The following is a 14,786-nucleotide window of genomic DNA, read 5'->3' as shown; positions in this document are numbered from 1 at the left end:
AAGTGAATTTATACTAGCAATGACTAAAAAAATAATGTCGCTGGATGCTTTACTCTTCTTAATGAAACTCTCCAGATCAAGTCTATAAGTGTCTCGCAGGTTTCGTACAAATAGTGGCGCATGCGTACTGCAATAGCTAGTTGTGATTAGATCACGAGAAAATACCGTTTAAAATTTACGAGCAGTTTGAAATCTGAGCCGATCTACGATCGAGATTTAGCTTGGAAATAGAGTTGCAATAGATTCAATGGTGGCCACGAGAAATTCGCCTTTTGTAAATCTATACTTCATGCAGGTGATCCCACAGAATATATAACCCGTTGTCCTCTACCCTCAATTAGCTGTACAACATCGATCGAATGCTGCAGGTAGAGTAAATTATACACAAGGCTAGAGTTAGTGAAAACCATAAAAACTACACTATACAGTTGGCAGCTTGTTCAGTAGCTAGTTGTGTGATATTATACATCTGCTCATAGATAAACAGCGAGTGCTGACGTTTGGACAGGAGCTACGAATACTGGCTAAAAGACACACCGAAAATCCGCGAAAACCGAAACACTGCGAAACGCGTAACTTCGGATATGTCAACTAAAACTTGCAGTGACGAATAATAATTCAACAACGTGGAAACACACTACGCAATAACAAACAACCGTTTTAATCGCAGGCATGTAAGCTTAAGCCCATATAGCAGCTCTACCTTTATCGACCGAGTCATTTGATTCTTATTTTCCGTTGATAGAATAAAAACTAAATGCAATAGGCTCAAGTTTAGATAGTGCTTTGGATATAGCGTTTTACACCCCGAATAACCAGGTGTACAATTGAATTTTACGCACACTGTTGCGAAAATATTCCTAAAATTTCATGAACTCGTATTCCTGCATTTAGTCACACATAACTCAATCACAAGATAACATTTTCTGGCATTACTGTGAAATGAGTCCAAAAATTTTGCTGCATAATTGTGTTAGGCATTCCATGTATAATTGCACCAGGTGTGATTTTTTCGCGCTAGTGATGCTAAGCTCTGATAATTGTAAAAAAATGACATTTCACTCAGTCGGTAAAGATGGACTATGGTATTCTCTTAATGCAACTCTGCTTATGGCTCAACACACATGCGTGCGCTCTGCACGTCATAGCGAGGTTTCGAGTAAGGTATAGTGGCCCTCCATTCTCGTGGTACAGTACGCGTCTGGCTCCCGACTGTTTCGTACCAATCAATATTCCTCCTCCTCAACCCCGACAATAATTGCACCGTGAATTTCATTCGGTATAAACAACGGAACAAAACGTTTCAAGTGGGTTAAATTACAAACCGTTACAACTGGAACCTCTCTCTCGCCGTGTGATCACAAAACAAAGTTGAATTCACTCAACCATCATCCAGCCGCACGTCGTTTTTCATTTCAGTTTACAACAATTTCCACATCCATTTCGACAGCTGCTAGCTGACTATCCCGTTCTCTTATTCCCATGCAACATACTTTTATTGATGGAACACGCGATTTTCAAATCAACTGGTTCACCCATTCTAAATTCTAAATTAAAAAATGAACGAATGTTTAGTGAATGCTTAGCGTGTGACAATTGAAGACTAATATTACATTGACAAGATTCAACCATAACACGCATTTCAGTTAATATTATAACAAAGTGGTGGTTTATCGAAAATGGAATATAGATACTTATATTTGAATTTCAAAGAATTCACTTGTATTGAAATCTGCTAATTATATTGTTTTGCGATCTTTCCTGATCATAATCACTGACTCAAAGCCAATTTTGTTCTCATTTCACCGTTTCTTCAATTTGCACTACTTGTTTTTACTCAAAGTCAGTACAATTGTCTCTGTGTGTGTGTGTAGAAAAGGTACACAAGATGAGATAGTTGGCGTAATGCCCGCGCTTCGCTATCGACGTAGAATTAACTGTTTTCTAGACACGCGACGAACGGACCGAGCTAATGAAACAAGAGGCGGTAATTCCTCGCACCTCGCTTCTCGCCACAGTGCAAGCTTTATACATTCAGGGATAAAACAAACTCACGTTTTCCCCCTGCCCATATTTACTCGACACGCAGCTGGTATCGATGAGCGGGTAAATATAGTCTAGATTATAACTATATTCATTGAATCAGGTATTCTAAACTACGAAAGTGTGTCGGTGTCCCGTATAATACGAGAAAAATGAACAAATAAAAATACCGATATTTCAATTTTGAATTCTTAACCGCGAGTGTTGATTATCTATTTTTCAATAAAAAAATATCCTTGTTTTTTCGTTTTGTCTGTACGTGTGGATGGTGACAAACGTTGATTTAATTGATACTGAAACATATCCCAGAGGAAATGAGTAATTACGGTTAAACGTGACGTTTTACACGAGATCCGAAGTTTCTTTTGGTCAAATTACAAATCGGGCTGCAGGGTGAATGTTAAGAGAAGATTATTCGGCATGATATCTGTTGGAGTGAGTGACTTTTCGGAAATATTGGGTGGGGAGTTATGGAGGCTGCTCCAACCAGTCAGCTGTCGCAGGGGCTGCAGCTCGTTCTTCCAACCCCGGGGATCCCCGGCCTCGATGTAGTCAGAGCTTTGCATCAGGTTGGTGTTCCTTTTCTTCATTTTTTGTTTATTTTCTATTTAGCATAAGTAGTAGAAATTGATTTCACTGAACTGAGCTGGAAACATTTTTCGCCAGGGAAATACAGAATAATTTGTTCTATCTGATTTAAATTAAATTCGAAGGATTTTTATTGATAGTTTTTAGGTGTTTCGGAGTTTTTTTCTTTTGTGCAAGAAATTGCGGTCAGGGGGAATGTGCAATTAATTTTTTTTTTATTGGTAGAAAATCAGTCAACACCGCTGATTTTGAATAAGGATGTTTTAGAAAATTTTGTGAAGCATTAGAGAAAAGTTTATACTCTTCGTAACTTTTTGACACATTCTGTTCCCACGTATAAATAGCTTGAATTGAAGTTCGATCAATTAGTATAGCCTTACTGTAGAAAATGATTACAGGATAACGAATCTAAAGCCAGATGGAAATCTACAAAACTCTACGTTATTTAAAAATATTAACGAAAAACAATTTGCCTAGAATTTTTCTTGGCAGATCAAGTGCATTTCAAATAAAATAATAAAGTATAAAATATATGTTTGTGGCCTAAGTACAGTTACACGGATGTTAAAAAAAAGTAATGTGTTGACAGTTCAATCACAAGTCATAGAAGCAATGAAAAATTCAACAGTTATGACTTAATTAGAAATGTAATCGATAACTTGAAATATCCTTGCAAAATTCTATTAATTTAAACATTAATTATGCCATAGGGAAAAAAAATCGTTAAAATTATTCACTATTTTACAAACAATTGCAAATACAACGCAGATTACATATTTTAATTCACGAGTGATAGCAAGTACATTTAATACTAAAATCCAGGATATTAGGGGTGTTTGAAAATTGCGTTTTTTTGGCAGAGCGTCGTCTCCTTAAGAACAGCCCTCGACTCGTCCAGAGAAGAACTCCGGCGTCTGAAAGAGTCCGTAGGCGATTTTAGCGGTGAGAGTTACCTTGACACGGTAGAACGTCTCGCAATAGAAAATCACGTCTTGCGTAGAAAAATACTCGACGGAAGGAAAAAAAGTTTTCAGGATGCCGAAGAAAATAGAGTCATTACGACGACGCCCGACTTAAACAAACGGTAAGTCTTTATTTGAAAATATTCCCTACTTTTTTATACTTGTATTCTGGCTGAAAAATATTCTTCACTATTTGCCAGCAAAGTATCGAAAGATTATAAAACTTTGAACCAATCTAACAAACTTAGATTATATTCTGATCAAGTTTTGACTACATTCGATCGCTTCCAAAAATTTCATACGAACGTAAAAGTTTTTTTTTTTAAATCATTAGGATAATACTTATCATCCATTGAGGCTGCCAATTTTTCACAAAAGATTTTCAAGAAAGTTTGTGATATAAATTTCTATTTCAATTTCTCGCCAATGTTCTCACTCATAATTTCAGTCTTTTCAAAGCAATTCTGAAAGAATATTTAAGATCCCTGTGAAATCTTTACATAAAATCTGTAAAAATGTTCGAATTACGTGAAACTAATTAGAATAAAATCAGAGATAATCAACTATTTGCCTACAATTTTTTCTAAATACTTGTCCAAGAACAGTCGGAAACATTGAATAATCGGTAGTTTAGTATCTACTTCGAAATATATTTACGCACATAAATACAGTCATGGCAATAGGCATATCGTGCCTACAAATTCACACGCGCAGCATAGTAATGTCTGCGGCCTACCAATCGCGTACCTTATATGTTCGGCAAACGACACTATAATCAATTCATTTCCGATGTTGTATATGTACATACACGTACCTTACACTGGAATTGTTTATTGCCAATGTCCCATTATTATACAATTGCGTTGTAGATTTGAACAATGAAAATGCGCTCCGTGATTTTGATAATACGCATCCATTGAATGAGGACTATCTGCATCGGGGGCTTGATAGTATTTCAAGTCAGGTTCGGTTCACTTGACAAAAAGTCATTTAAAATCACTGGTGATCAACTTGACGTCAGTTACAGGAATTTACACGAAGTCATTTCAAGTCTTTCCTAATTCACGAAGTCAATAATTGAAGTTATTTGAATTTACGTGAAGTCACTCGAAGGCGTTTGCAGTCATTTGAATTGCCATGAAGAAGCTTAGAGTCATTTGAAGTTATTTGAATACAATTCAAGTTTTAGAACTGCACGAAGTAAAGTAGAAATTCACTAGAAGTCAGATGAATTCACACACGGAGTCACTTCAAGTTATTTGAATTTATTTTAAAAGTTTTGAAGTCAATTGAAGTAACTTGACTTGAATTGAAATTTTTCGATTTTATGAAGTCACGTGAATTCATTTGAAGTGCCATGAAGTCTCTTAAACTTATCGTTAATCCCCTAAAATTTCGTCAGTACTAGAATGATTGTATCTGTAAGGATATCAAGCTACAAAAAAAGGTTCCAATTCCGGTAAAAACATTTTGAATTTAACATTTCAATCTTCATTTGTAGCCAATTTTTGCTAGCTGTATCATCATTTTTCTGAATATTCATTGCGAACAAAATTTTATAAACAGATTTTTAGGGCTTGTTTTTCTTTTTCGAACCAGACGTATTCAGACAAAGCTCATATAGTATTTTGACCAATCATGCACAATTGTGAAAAAGTGTCTCTCTACATCCGTCAAACCAACATCCCCACTCGCCTCAACGCGGTATTGATTCGGTCGGATGCTGTACGAAGAACCGCGAGATGGTCGTGGATCGCGAAAATGACTGCGGAGGCGTAGCAATACTTGCGCCCGCACCACGAACCTTTCAGAAATCACGAAGACTAGGGTGCAAAATTGATGGGTATCACTTATAATGCTTCTGAAACATTATTCCTATTTTCCAACCACCGGATACAGTTCTTTGCTCGTCCATTTTCAAATTCACTAGGGAAATATCGGGCCTCTGGATCATGGGCTCTGCTCAAACTCCCATAATGGTTGCTTCTGTGATCTGAAATATGAAACCTATGATATGAAGTTTCATCTGACGGCTCTTTTTTCACTTAAGAATTTTTATCATATTAGCAGTTTCATGAGTGAAATCCCGTGACAAACATAATCTCTCTGATGAAGTTTCGATAATTGGGTTTCGTAGATTCAAGTGTAAGCTCCGGAATTACAGGAGAGCAATAGTATAAGTGCATATTTAGACAACCTAGCCTATTAAAGTTAAACAATGGAAGGACTTTCGGATAAAACTACTACACATCAAAAGCTCGATATTTGAGGCTATTTGATACTTTCCTTTTCAGAATACATAGACCACAAAATAATGCAAAGAAATTCTTCGGGATATGACTGTAAATTAGTTGTCTTGGTATCATAATTCTTCATCCATATGAATTTTGATTTTCAGATCTACTGCGGTGCCTGCCAAAAACCGGAGTCCGCTGATGAGCGAATCGAAAGACAAAATGGAGATCGGTAGAGATGATACGAAGAAGGAAACACCATCGCGGCTGCAAGAGAATGAAAGAGGCGGTGAAGAATCGCTGCAGCGAGTTCATGATACCGATTTTGGGCACCTTGAACCGTCCGCAGAGGGTGAACAAGAGGAGTTGAGCCTGAAGTCGAACTCCGATGGAGAAAATTCGGTGTTCGGTGACAATCCGGGAAACACCGACAGTAATCCTGACTATGAAGAGATGTCGGCGCACCTCAAACCGTCCGGAGAATCGGAGAACGATTCTGAGGAGCTTGACGATATCGAGCTAATCTTCACAACCGACGAAACAAGAGAAGTCGGTCTGCAAGAAGATCTAGTATCGATCACGGAAAATGAGGCTTGGCCTGTTCTCCGCAATCGCCAACCTGACGGACTACCGGTGCTTCTGAAGTACACGAAGACATCCGATCCCGAGTCTCTGGTCAACGGTGACAAGACAAGCTCGTCGGTCGAGGAGGCTGTTTCATCCCAAAGCTCGAGCATCGATCGCGAAGAGAGTGTTGATCGCTTCGACGAGGGGTCTGGTGCCAGGCTTAACAAAATATGGTCCCAATGCTCGGTACTCGTTGAAACCGACATCAGCAAGTGCGGCGTTCTTGAAGAACCAGATCCTGCTAGATACGCTGCTCGGAGAAATACTCTAGCGGCCCCTCCGACTGCCTACAGGTTCGTGAAAAGATAAAAAGCTCACTTTTTTATGAAGAAATTTAACTTCAGACTTGGAAGCAGCGACTCGAGAAATCCCTTGCACAAGTGTATTTCTCGGGGCTTGGCTGTTTTTCTGAACAAAACAAACGCAGTTCTGAACAAAAACACTCCATTTCATTTTCGTTTTCGTTTCATTTTCGATTTCGTAGAATTTGTTCCATATCTTTATTTCTGCGTTACATGAAAATGTTTTCTAGTGTTTTTGTCCAGAGTAACTATAGAATGAAGCTGCCAAGTCCTTTTCCTTGTTTGAAATTCATCGTGTGAATTTACGGATCTCTAACACTCCCGTCTTATCTACTGACCCAATCCATGCCCAAATGCAAAATACGAATTTTTATGGTGACCAGAATCCTCAACTTTTTTTACAGACCAATCATACATCGTGAAGCCTTGGCAACGGGACGTCGAAAGAGTGCGACGCCTCTTCGCCCAGTGATGGATCGGAATGGTGGAGGAAGCCGTCGTGAATCAGGAGTCCAAACCGATATTTCGGCACTTCCAGCGCAGTGGAGATCCGAAAGCTACTTAGCTCACAAAGTTGCACATGCATTTACAACTTTGCCGAGTAAATTTGCGCTGCCTGCTGGCATTCCTGGGAGGCTCAGGCTATCGGACAAAACAAGAGAGGCTCGGCGAGTCATGCTTTCTGACATCAGTTTCACCAGCATGGTACCCGAATTGTCGAGAAGCGCTGATCATCTCTGTCACGATCCCCATGCTCAGGTAGCAAAAAATACCTCACATCATCCAACAGCATTTATTTTTTTTCAACTAGTTTTCTATGAAATTATTCGAAAAAGTATAAAAACTTTTGTGATTTCAATTTTTTTGGAATGGTCACCAAATTTCATGTGATGTAATTCAGGTACAATCAGACGTTCATAAAATTCCGAATCAACAATTTCAAAAAAATCAAATATCATCATCTATCCTTTTGATTTGACTTTGCATTTCACTTCAACTTGCTACAAATCTCTGAAATGTTTTGTGAATTGGCACGTTTTATACTGAATAACAGAATCTTGACACTAAACTTCTATTGAAAAAGACAATTTTTTTCAAAACATAAGATTAAGCGTTTGCCGAAATATCATTCTGTTTCGTGAGATTGACTTCTGGATTGAAAAGAACTAGGAACACTGAAATCGGGTCTTTGATTTTCGACAGACTTGCCTAAACGCCCGAGGATGTGGTCCCAGAACCCCGGAGGTTCACCGGCGGGAATCCTTGGGCTCCTTGGCGGGTTATTGGCCCCGGTGTCATTCGGGGACCGGACTTCCTAGTCCATGCGACTGCCGATTGTCGACCGATCTTTATTCGTCCCGCTACCGTGGCTCATTAACGTCGATACCATCACCCGGTCTCGAAGTTACCGTTGGATCCTCGCGAAGACATTCTTGGAGAGCAACGGCAGCCTCATTTGACACCTGGCGGATACCCGTCGCCACATCGACTCCACGGCCAACTTGGTCATCGATGCCATCTTCGCCGACTCATATTCATCCGCCACTGATTTCTGGGGCCTCATCCTCTCGCACGGCTTCCAAGAATCCACCAAAGAGGACACGGTCTAAGGTCACATTCCAAGGTAATTCTTTACTTTGTATTTTGTCCCCGGGAACAGTGGATCCATGAAAACTATTTTGTCAAAAGTATGCGAGTATATATGCAGAAATGAATGTGTTAATATTGCTCTCCTGTACAGTTTAGTCTACTTGACACGAATAACTTTGTTGTGCGGTTCTTCTACTGTGTAGTTAAATCCCACGTTTTTGCATTGATTTATTGCTTGTTTTTATTCTAGACTGTCCAGCAACGAGAGGTAGCCTTCCTAATCTTTGTTCAGACTCTATCGGTGCTGAAAATAGTGGTGATTCGACAGAATCGTTGATCGACGAAGCAGAAGACTATCTTAGGCGAAGCATTGATTCGATGCTGACGATTACCGGACCCGAATATTTCCGTCACACAGCCACAAGACGACGAAGAACCCGTCGACACTCAGAGCCTGATCTTCTTCGAGAATGGAATCCCCCTCAAGATGCTCGGCCGTACTTACCGAAGGTAAATATCATTAAAACTATATAACCTTGAAAGCTTTTTAGTCAAAAAATGTCGAGGTTTTACCACAAATTAGTCGAAATTAATTGCCTGCGTGAAAGTTGAAAGATTTTTGGAAATCTTCCAGAAATTATAAAAATTTATCAAAGTGTTTTCAGAAAATCTAACAAACCGTCGAAAATTCATATGTTGAGCAAATTCTTAGCAATATTTTTAAAAATTTTCATGGATGATTTTCCCTCAGGGGAGTTAGAATCCAGTATTTTCATGCGGTTAAAGCAGCATGGCGTTGCACTGGGCGATCAGCTGATTCACTCAACCTCGCTTTTAGCAAAACTGCATACGTTTAAAGGAACAGAAAATTCCGTGCAAGTGGTTACACTTTTGTTTCGTTGTATCGAGTTAACATAGAGCAGAATATCGGTCAAAAATTAATTTTATTTCCAAATACAACTTCGATTTTTTACTAACAGATGGTATCTTTCGCTATTTTCAATACCAATGATAATAACACCTGATACCTCAACAGATTCCACGAGACTTGAAGCTTAATCATCTCGTCAAAGTCATATCGCCGGAAGGTCGAGTTCTCCAAGGAAGGGTGCGATACGTGGGCCCAGTACCGGGTCGACAAGATCTTCACGTTGGTGTCGAACTGCCAACGGATAGCGGCTCATCTGACGGTACCTTTCATGGCCGCCGTTTCTTCGACTGGTAGGTTAAAATAATCTCGTTGCACGCTGAATGATTTCCCACAACCTTTAGTCTAGTAGCATATACAAAAATTTCCGGACTTGCTGACCGAGCAGATGAATAAGTGTTCCTCATCGTAGACTTTGCTTGTTCAAAGTAAGCAATTGATTATTGCAATCAGCTTGGCTTGCTGCACTGTAGTGTAGAATCCCTCTGGAAGGATGTAACCCTTCCCTCCGTTACGGAAGTATACTCCAGGGCCAAAATTCCCCCCCCCCCCCCCCCCCCCCGCCTCCTCCCTGAATTCGTCTGTCTACCAGATGATACCATTGGCGGGTAGGTAAGTTATGCGGATAACTCTGGCGTTCCTGCTCGCCAGGGTAATCCAGTATTTCTTACCAAAGAGGTACATAAGAGGTAATCGATTTCCTCCATTCACAGCATTCGTATTTATCAGTCGTTCGGAATATACTAGGCACCGTGATGCACCTCAGGATGAAGCATCTTAAGTTTCGCACAAAAGTCCTTTTACGGTTTCAACCATGGTGCTGTCCCACCAGACGATGGATGCGACTGTTAGTCTAGATTTCAGGACTAGACCGCACTACCATTTCATTATGGCTGGCTTTAATTTAATTTTCGCCAAAATCGGAGTTGAGACGATCAGCTGATCGCTCGGTGCACCGCCATATTGTTTCAGGAGACGGGCTTATCCTTTTGACCCCAATAGATTGGCGTCTGAAATTTTTCTGGTTACAATTCACGTGATTGGAACGACCTAACCTCTTCCATTAAACTTTTCAGTGACTCTGGGCGAGCAGTATTCGTTCCCTTCAAGAAGGTCGTTATGGCTTGGTGCACCACTTGACACGGGGCACTATGCGCGAGTCAACCAACGCCATCAGCTGTGATTACGCCAAAAATATTGCTGTCTCAATACACAATGTGAAGTCGCTAAATCAGGTACGTCGTAAAATACTGTCCTCTGTAGAATTTCTGTACGATATTTTCATACCTTACTTAATATGGCGTCAGAAAGGAACCGTAACATGGTAAACTTTGAGAAATGGTCGTCAATCAATATGCACGCTAAATAACTGTGGAAACATAAGTCGAACCTTGATGAGATCATAATGACAGTTTCAGTAGGTGACTCGTGCGAATTATTAGTACTTTATTAACGCCAATTAAAAGGGAATGGAACGGTTTTTTGCAAATGGGTTGTATTTCTACCGAATCAACGACTTTGGAGTATATAGATGCCGTACTCAAATCTCAGCTCAAATCTTGACAAAGGTGACGTTAGCGAAGTTTAACAAAGATTATCGACTATTTCTGATCAAGAATCTGAAAAATGTTTCATAAAATTTCTGAAAGTGTTCGAATTACGTGGAAGTAATCTGATCGTCATCGCAGCTCACAAAACTTGTTTAGTGTTTGTAAGAGTCTTCCAGAATTTTGTTCGAAAATAGTCGGAACCATATTTACGCCAAGCATATATCTACGGAAATATAAGGAGATAATACGTGTTCAGTGTTAAGTGTATGTTGCCATAAGTATTTTCCTTTCGTTCGGTTATACTACATTTCTTGTTTGTCACGGACACAAAGGGCCATAAAAATCGAAATGTTTTGCAAATTGTTCATTGTCTTGCGAGACTTCCAAATATCTCAATATTTTTGAACATTAATATTGCGAAAGTGTGATAGAAAAATGGAACAATTTATAATTAGGTATAAAGAATATTTCGCATGTATTTTTCCGTAAAAATTTTATCTGCTTGTGTACGAAACCTGTACGTTTTACTTGAAAAAGCATTTTTAATATCTATGCAAATTGCGTTCTGAAATCTTAAATGCTTGATCTTGAGGTTAAATAATATGGTCATCATTGTTTTTCATGCGTTGCCTTATTTCTGCTGGAAGCCATTTGTCCTCCATATAATCGCTTGAAAGGTGCTTGGAATCCAATCAATATTTATTAATATTATATCGACATCATAATATGTTTACGCATCATGTATTTTCTAATCATGAGTTGTGAATCATTCAATACAAACATATTTCAGAAACCCGAGATCCAAAGGTGTGTCCGGTTTTAAAATACTAATCCATAATATAAATCTTAATGTATAAAACGAATATTACGTGTATATAAAACGTGTGTGTATACATATATATATATATATATATATATATATATATACACAAAAATTGTCGAAATGATAAAGAAATTGCTGAATATGAAATAATCAAACTATACAAGATAAAAAATTATAAATATACCTACAATGGTATATAGATTTATATGAATAAAATTTATGTGTATATAATCAGAAGTATGTCGCAAATCTTCCAAGACCAAGGGCGGCCAAAAAAATTGTAAAATATTTCAGAGAGCTGCGTGTACTAATCAAGTAAATCTTACACTTGATTGATTTTCCTCCGCAGTATATACTTGATGATTGATCGATCGTCACTATCTTAAAAATTTTGTTAGATGGTTCTATACGTGTGTCCCATGCCCATCACAATCTAGATCTATGTAGTATATAATATGTACAAAATAATTAATATGAATATCTGAAACTATATTGTAGATAAGTCTTTGTGTACCTAAATTGAAGGTATTTGTTAGATCAATGAAAATAAAATTTGAATAACGACGTTGAAGGGCAATGATGTATCCAATACGGAGTCAATAATATAGCGGAATTATTATTACCATATGCATATAATAAACATATTATATGTTATATGACAAGAATTATAATTAATAATGATCATAACAATATACAGTCTTTAACTACAGTACATTGATATATGTAGATAATATATTATATACATAGTTGTAAATATCTACGTTTAAATTATACGAATGTTTATTCGAATATATTGTCTTTTTGGTATATCTTAATCTTAGTTTAGAGTTTAATAATAGATGGAGTATACATATATTCAACCAAAAGAAACTAGTACCAAAAAGAAAATATCGATAAAATCAGTTGAAGTAAAGAAAATAATGATAATATATAGGTATACCTATATATATGTAGTATACAATACGCATAATGATGTTTAAATGTCAATCGAGAAAGATCACTGTTGTTGGATGTCACTATATTTATTTCATTGTAAATTGTAATTACTCTGCGTACCATGATGTTAACAATAATAAACTATTATTATACCTACAGCGCGACGAATCAACGTTCACAATATCCAAAAAAGTTGAAAATTTGTCAAGTCCAAACGTGCATCACTTGTGTCAAACGTAATTGAATAGAAAGATCTGCACTATTGGCAAGACTGAAAGTGTGAGCGCTACCAAACATGGCGTCGCACCAGGCGATCAGCTGATCGTTTTGGCCTCAGTTTTAGCTGAATTATGCGACTACAAAGAGACTGAAAATGGCGTGCAAATGGTTGCACTTTTTTTTTGTTACACTGAGTTTAGAATAAGTAAAATCTGCGTCAAAAGTCGAAATTTATAACTAAATACGAAGCATCTTTCCAGAGATTCCGAATTTCCGATGTATCATGATTTAGTTACTGATGCGCCGGGAAGTCCGCGTACCAACCAAAGGCGCCATTTTCTCCGGTGTGCCCACCGAAATCGACGTAATCCAGGTAGTGAGCAGCCGCCCGTTCGATCCTAGGAGTTGGCTCGACCTCCTCGTTATGGAGCGTCGCGACGGCCACAGGGACGTAGGCGTCGGCGCTGCGTGCCACTCGCGGCATAAAAGAAGATATCCCAGAGGTCAGTTCGATTATCTTTACGTCGTCAAGGGGGATCGCCAGGAACCTTGACCTGCCGGCGATGAGATGGCCGGCATCGACCAGCAGAATTAGAGTGAAGAGCTGAAACCGATTACCATCCTTAGGACCAAAAATTCTAAAAATTTATTGCTTTTTTCTACGGTTCTAAAAAAACTTTTGTAATATTTCTGAAAACCGTTTCAATTATTCTGACAATGTCTGAGAGTTTTCAAGAAATTGTACAGGTTTTCTAGAAAGAAATCAAATTCTTTGTAGGAAATTTAAGAAAGATTAAATAAGAGAGTTTTTTTTTTATTCCTGTTTTGGACCCGGTCGAGCTAGACGTGAAAATCGGGGAACGTTTCTTTGCAATTTCATTTAGCATCACACATTTTTAAAATTCTGAATTTAGGTGTCCAGCATATTTTCTGTTGGAAAAAGTTGCTCGGACGTTTGCAAGAACTAGCGAAATTTTCCATAAACTTGTCAAAATTTAAGAGAATTATTAAGGGATTATGAAAAAAAATTTCCTTGTAAAATCAATTGGAACAGTTCCAGAAGTTTAGTAGAGGTTTCACGAATCAAAAGTTTTCAGGCACTGTCAGTTTCACGTAAATCACTGGAGAATCGAAACTTTGTCAAAAATATCATTAAAATTTTCTTCACAAAATCTTTCATCTATTTTTTATCACCTATAGATATTGGTCTGGTTAATTTATTTCTAAAAAAAATGTTACAACGTTAATATCGATTTCTTGATCGAAACTTTGAATATAGCTCAAATTTTTCGTGAAATCATTATCAAACCTCTGAATGTGTTGAATTTTTTTGCAATTGTATTATCCAGTAAGTTGATTGCAAGAAGTTTCTAGAGAGGTAAAAAAAAATGCCTAAATAGTGCAGTTTAAAAAAAAGTTTGAGTGCAAAAAAATTCACATCCAAAATATATAATGTATTGCAGTCCAAAAATCTGATCTGATTTATGACAATATTTACTGAATAGCTTTAAATTCTAGTTGAAGATTATTTCCAAAATATATTACAGTTATTATGATGAAGTTTTATAAAATTGGTTAAATATTTACCAGTGAATTCATCTCGGTGTTGAAGGAACAATGAAGAAATTTGTTAAATCACTGACATTTTATAGCAATTTCGTAGGCTGGACTAGCTTTCTCAATGGAATAAACAGGGACGTTGAAGTAAGTGAAGAATGAAGAGTGAAAAGCAGCACACTTATTGGAACTGCGGCAGCTTTTTATTGACAAAGGTTTTTTTCTAATTACTATAGGCTTCTCGGCTTCTCTCTTATTGTGCGGTTCATTCGTGGCCGCGGAACGGAAACCGTCGAACCCATTGCTAAGAAAACGTTGTATTATGATGAGTATGAAATGTACTATTTATCTGCTATGACATTGGGTGAGAGAAAACTATGATCGACTATATATTCTCAAGACACTTTCTCTGGGGTCAATAGTTTTG

General features: G+C 37.8%; 2 protein-coding genes across 2 annotated transcripts; one reads left to right on the top strand and one right to left on the bottom strand.

Moving 5' to 3' along the window:
* Nucleotides 1–2,313: 2,313 nt before the first annotated feature.
* LOC124404664 lies at nt 2,314–11,062 on the top strand. The gene is made up of 9 exons (XM_046878997.1): nt 2,314–2,612; nt 3,492–3,715; nt 5,980–6,747; nt 7,161–7,515; nt 7,960–8,380; nt 8,597–8,856; nt 9,383–9,567; nt 10,351–10,509; nt 10,763–11,062. Exons 1-8 carry the CDS (start codon nt 2,514–2,516, stop codon nt 10,412–10,414), a joined length of 2,376 nt encoding a protein of 791 aa, XP_046734953.1. The 5' UTR covers nt 2,314–2,513; the 3' UTR covers nt 10,415–10,509; nt 10,763–11,062.
* Nucleotides 11,063–12,531: 1,469 nt separating this feature from the next.
* On the bottom strand, nt 12,532–14,504 carry LOC124405000. The gene is made up of 2 exons (XM_046879589.1): nt 14,390–14,504; nt 12,532–13,406 (listed from the first exon to the last, which is right to left on the bottom strand). Exons 1-2 carry the CDS (start codon nt 14,399–14,401, stop codon nt 13,095–13,097), a joined length of 324 nt encoding a protein of 107 aa, XP_046735545.1. The 5' UTR covers nt 14,402–14,504; the 3' UTR covers nt 12,532–13,094.
* Between the last annotated feature and the right edge of the window lie 282 nt (nt 14,505–14,786).

Source organism: Diprion similis, chromosome 3 (genome assembly GCF_021155765.1).
Source record: "Diprion similis isolate iyDipSimi1 chromosome 3, iyDipSimi1.1, whole genome shotgun sequence".
Classification (NCBI taxonomy): domain Eukaryota; kingdom Metazoa; phylum Arthropoda; class Insecta; order Hymenoptera; family Diprionidae; genus Diprion; species Diprion similis.
The sequence above is the reverse complement of the archived record's forward strand: the minus strand, read 5'-3'. Positions and strand labels throughout refer to the sequence as shown.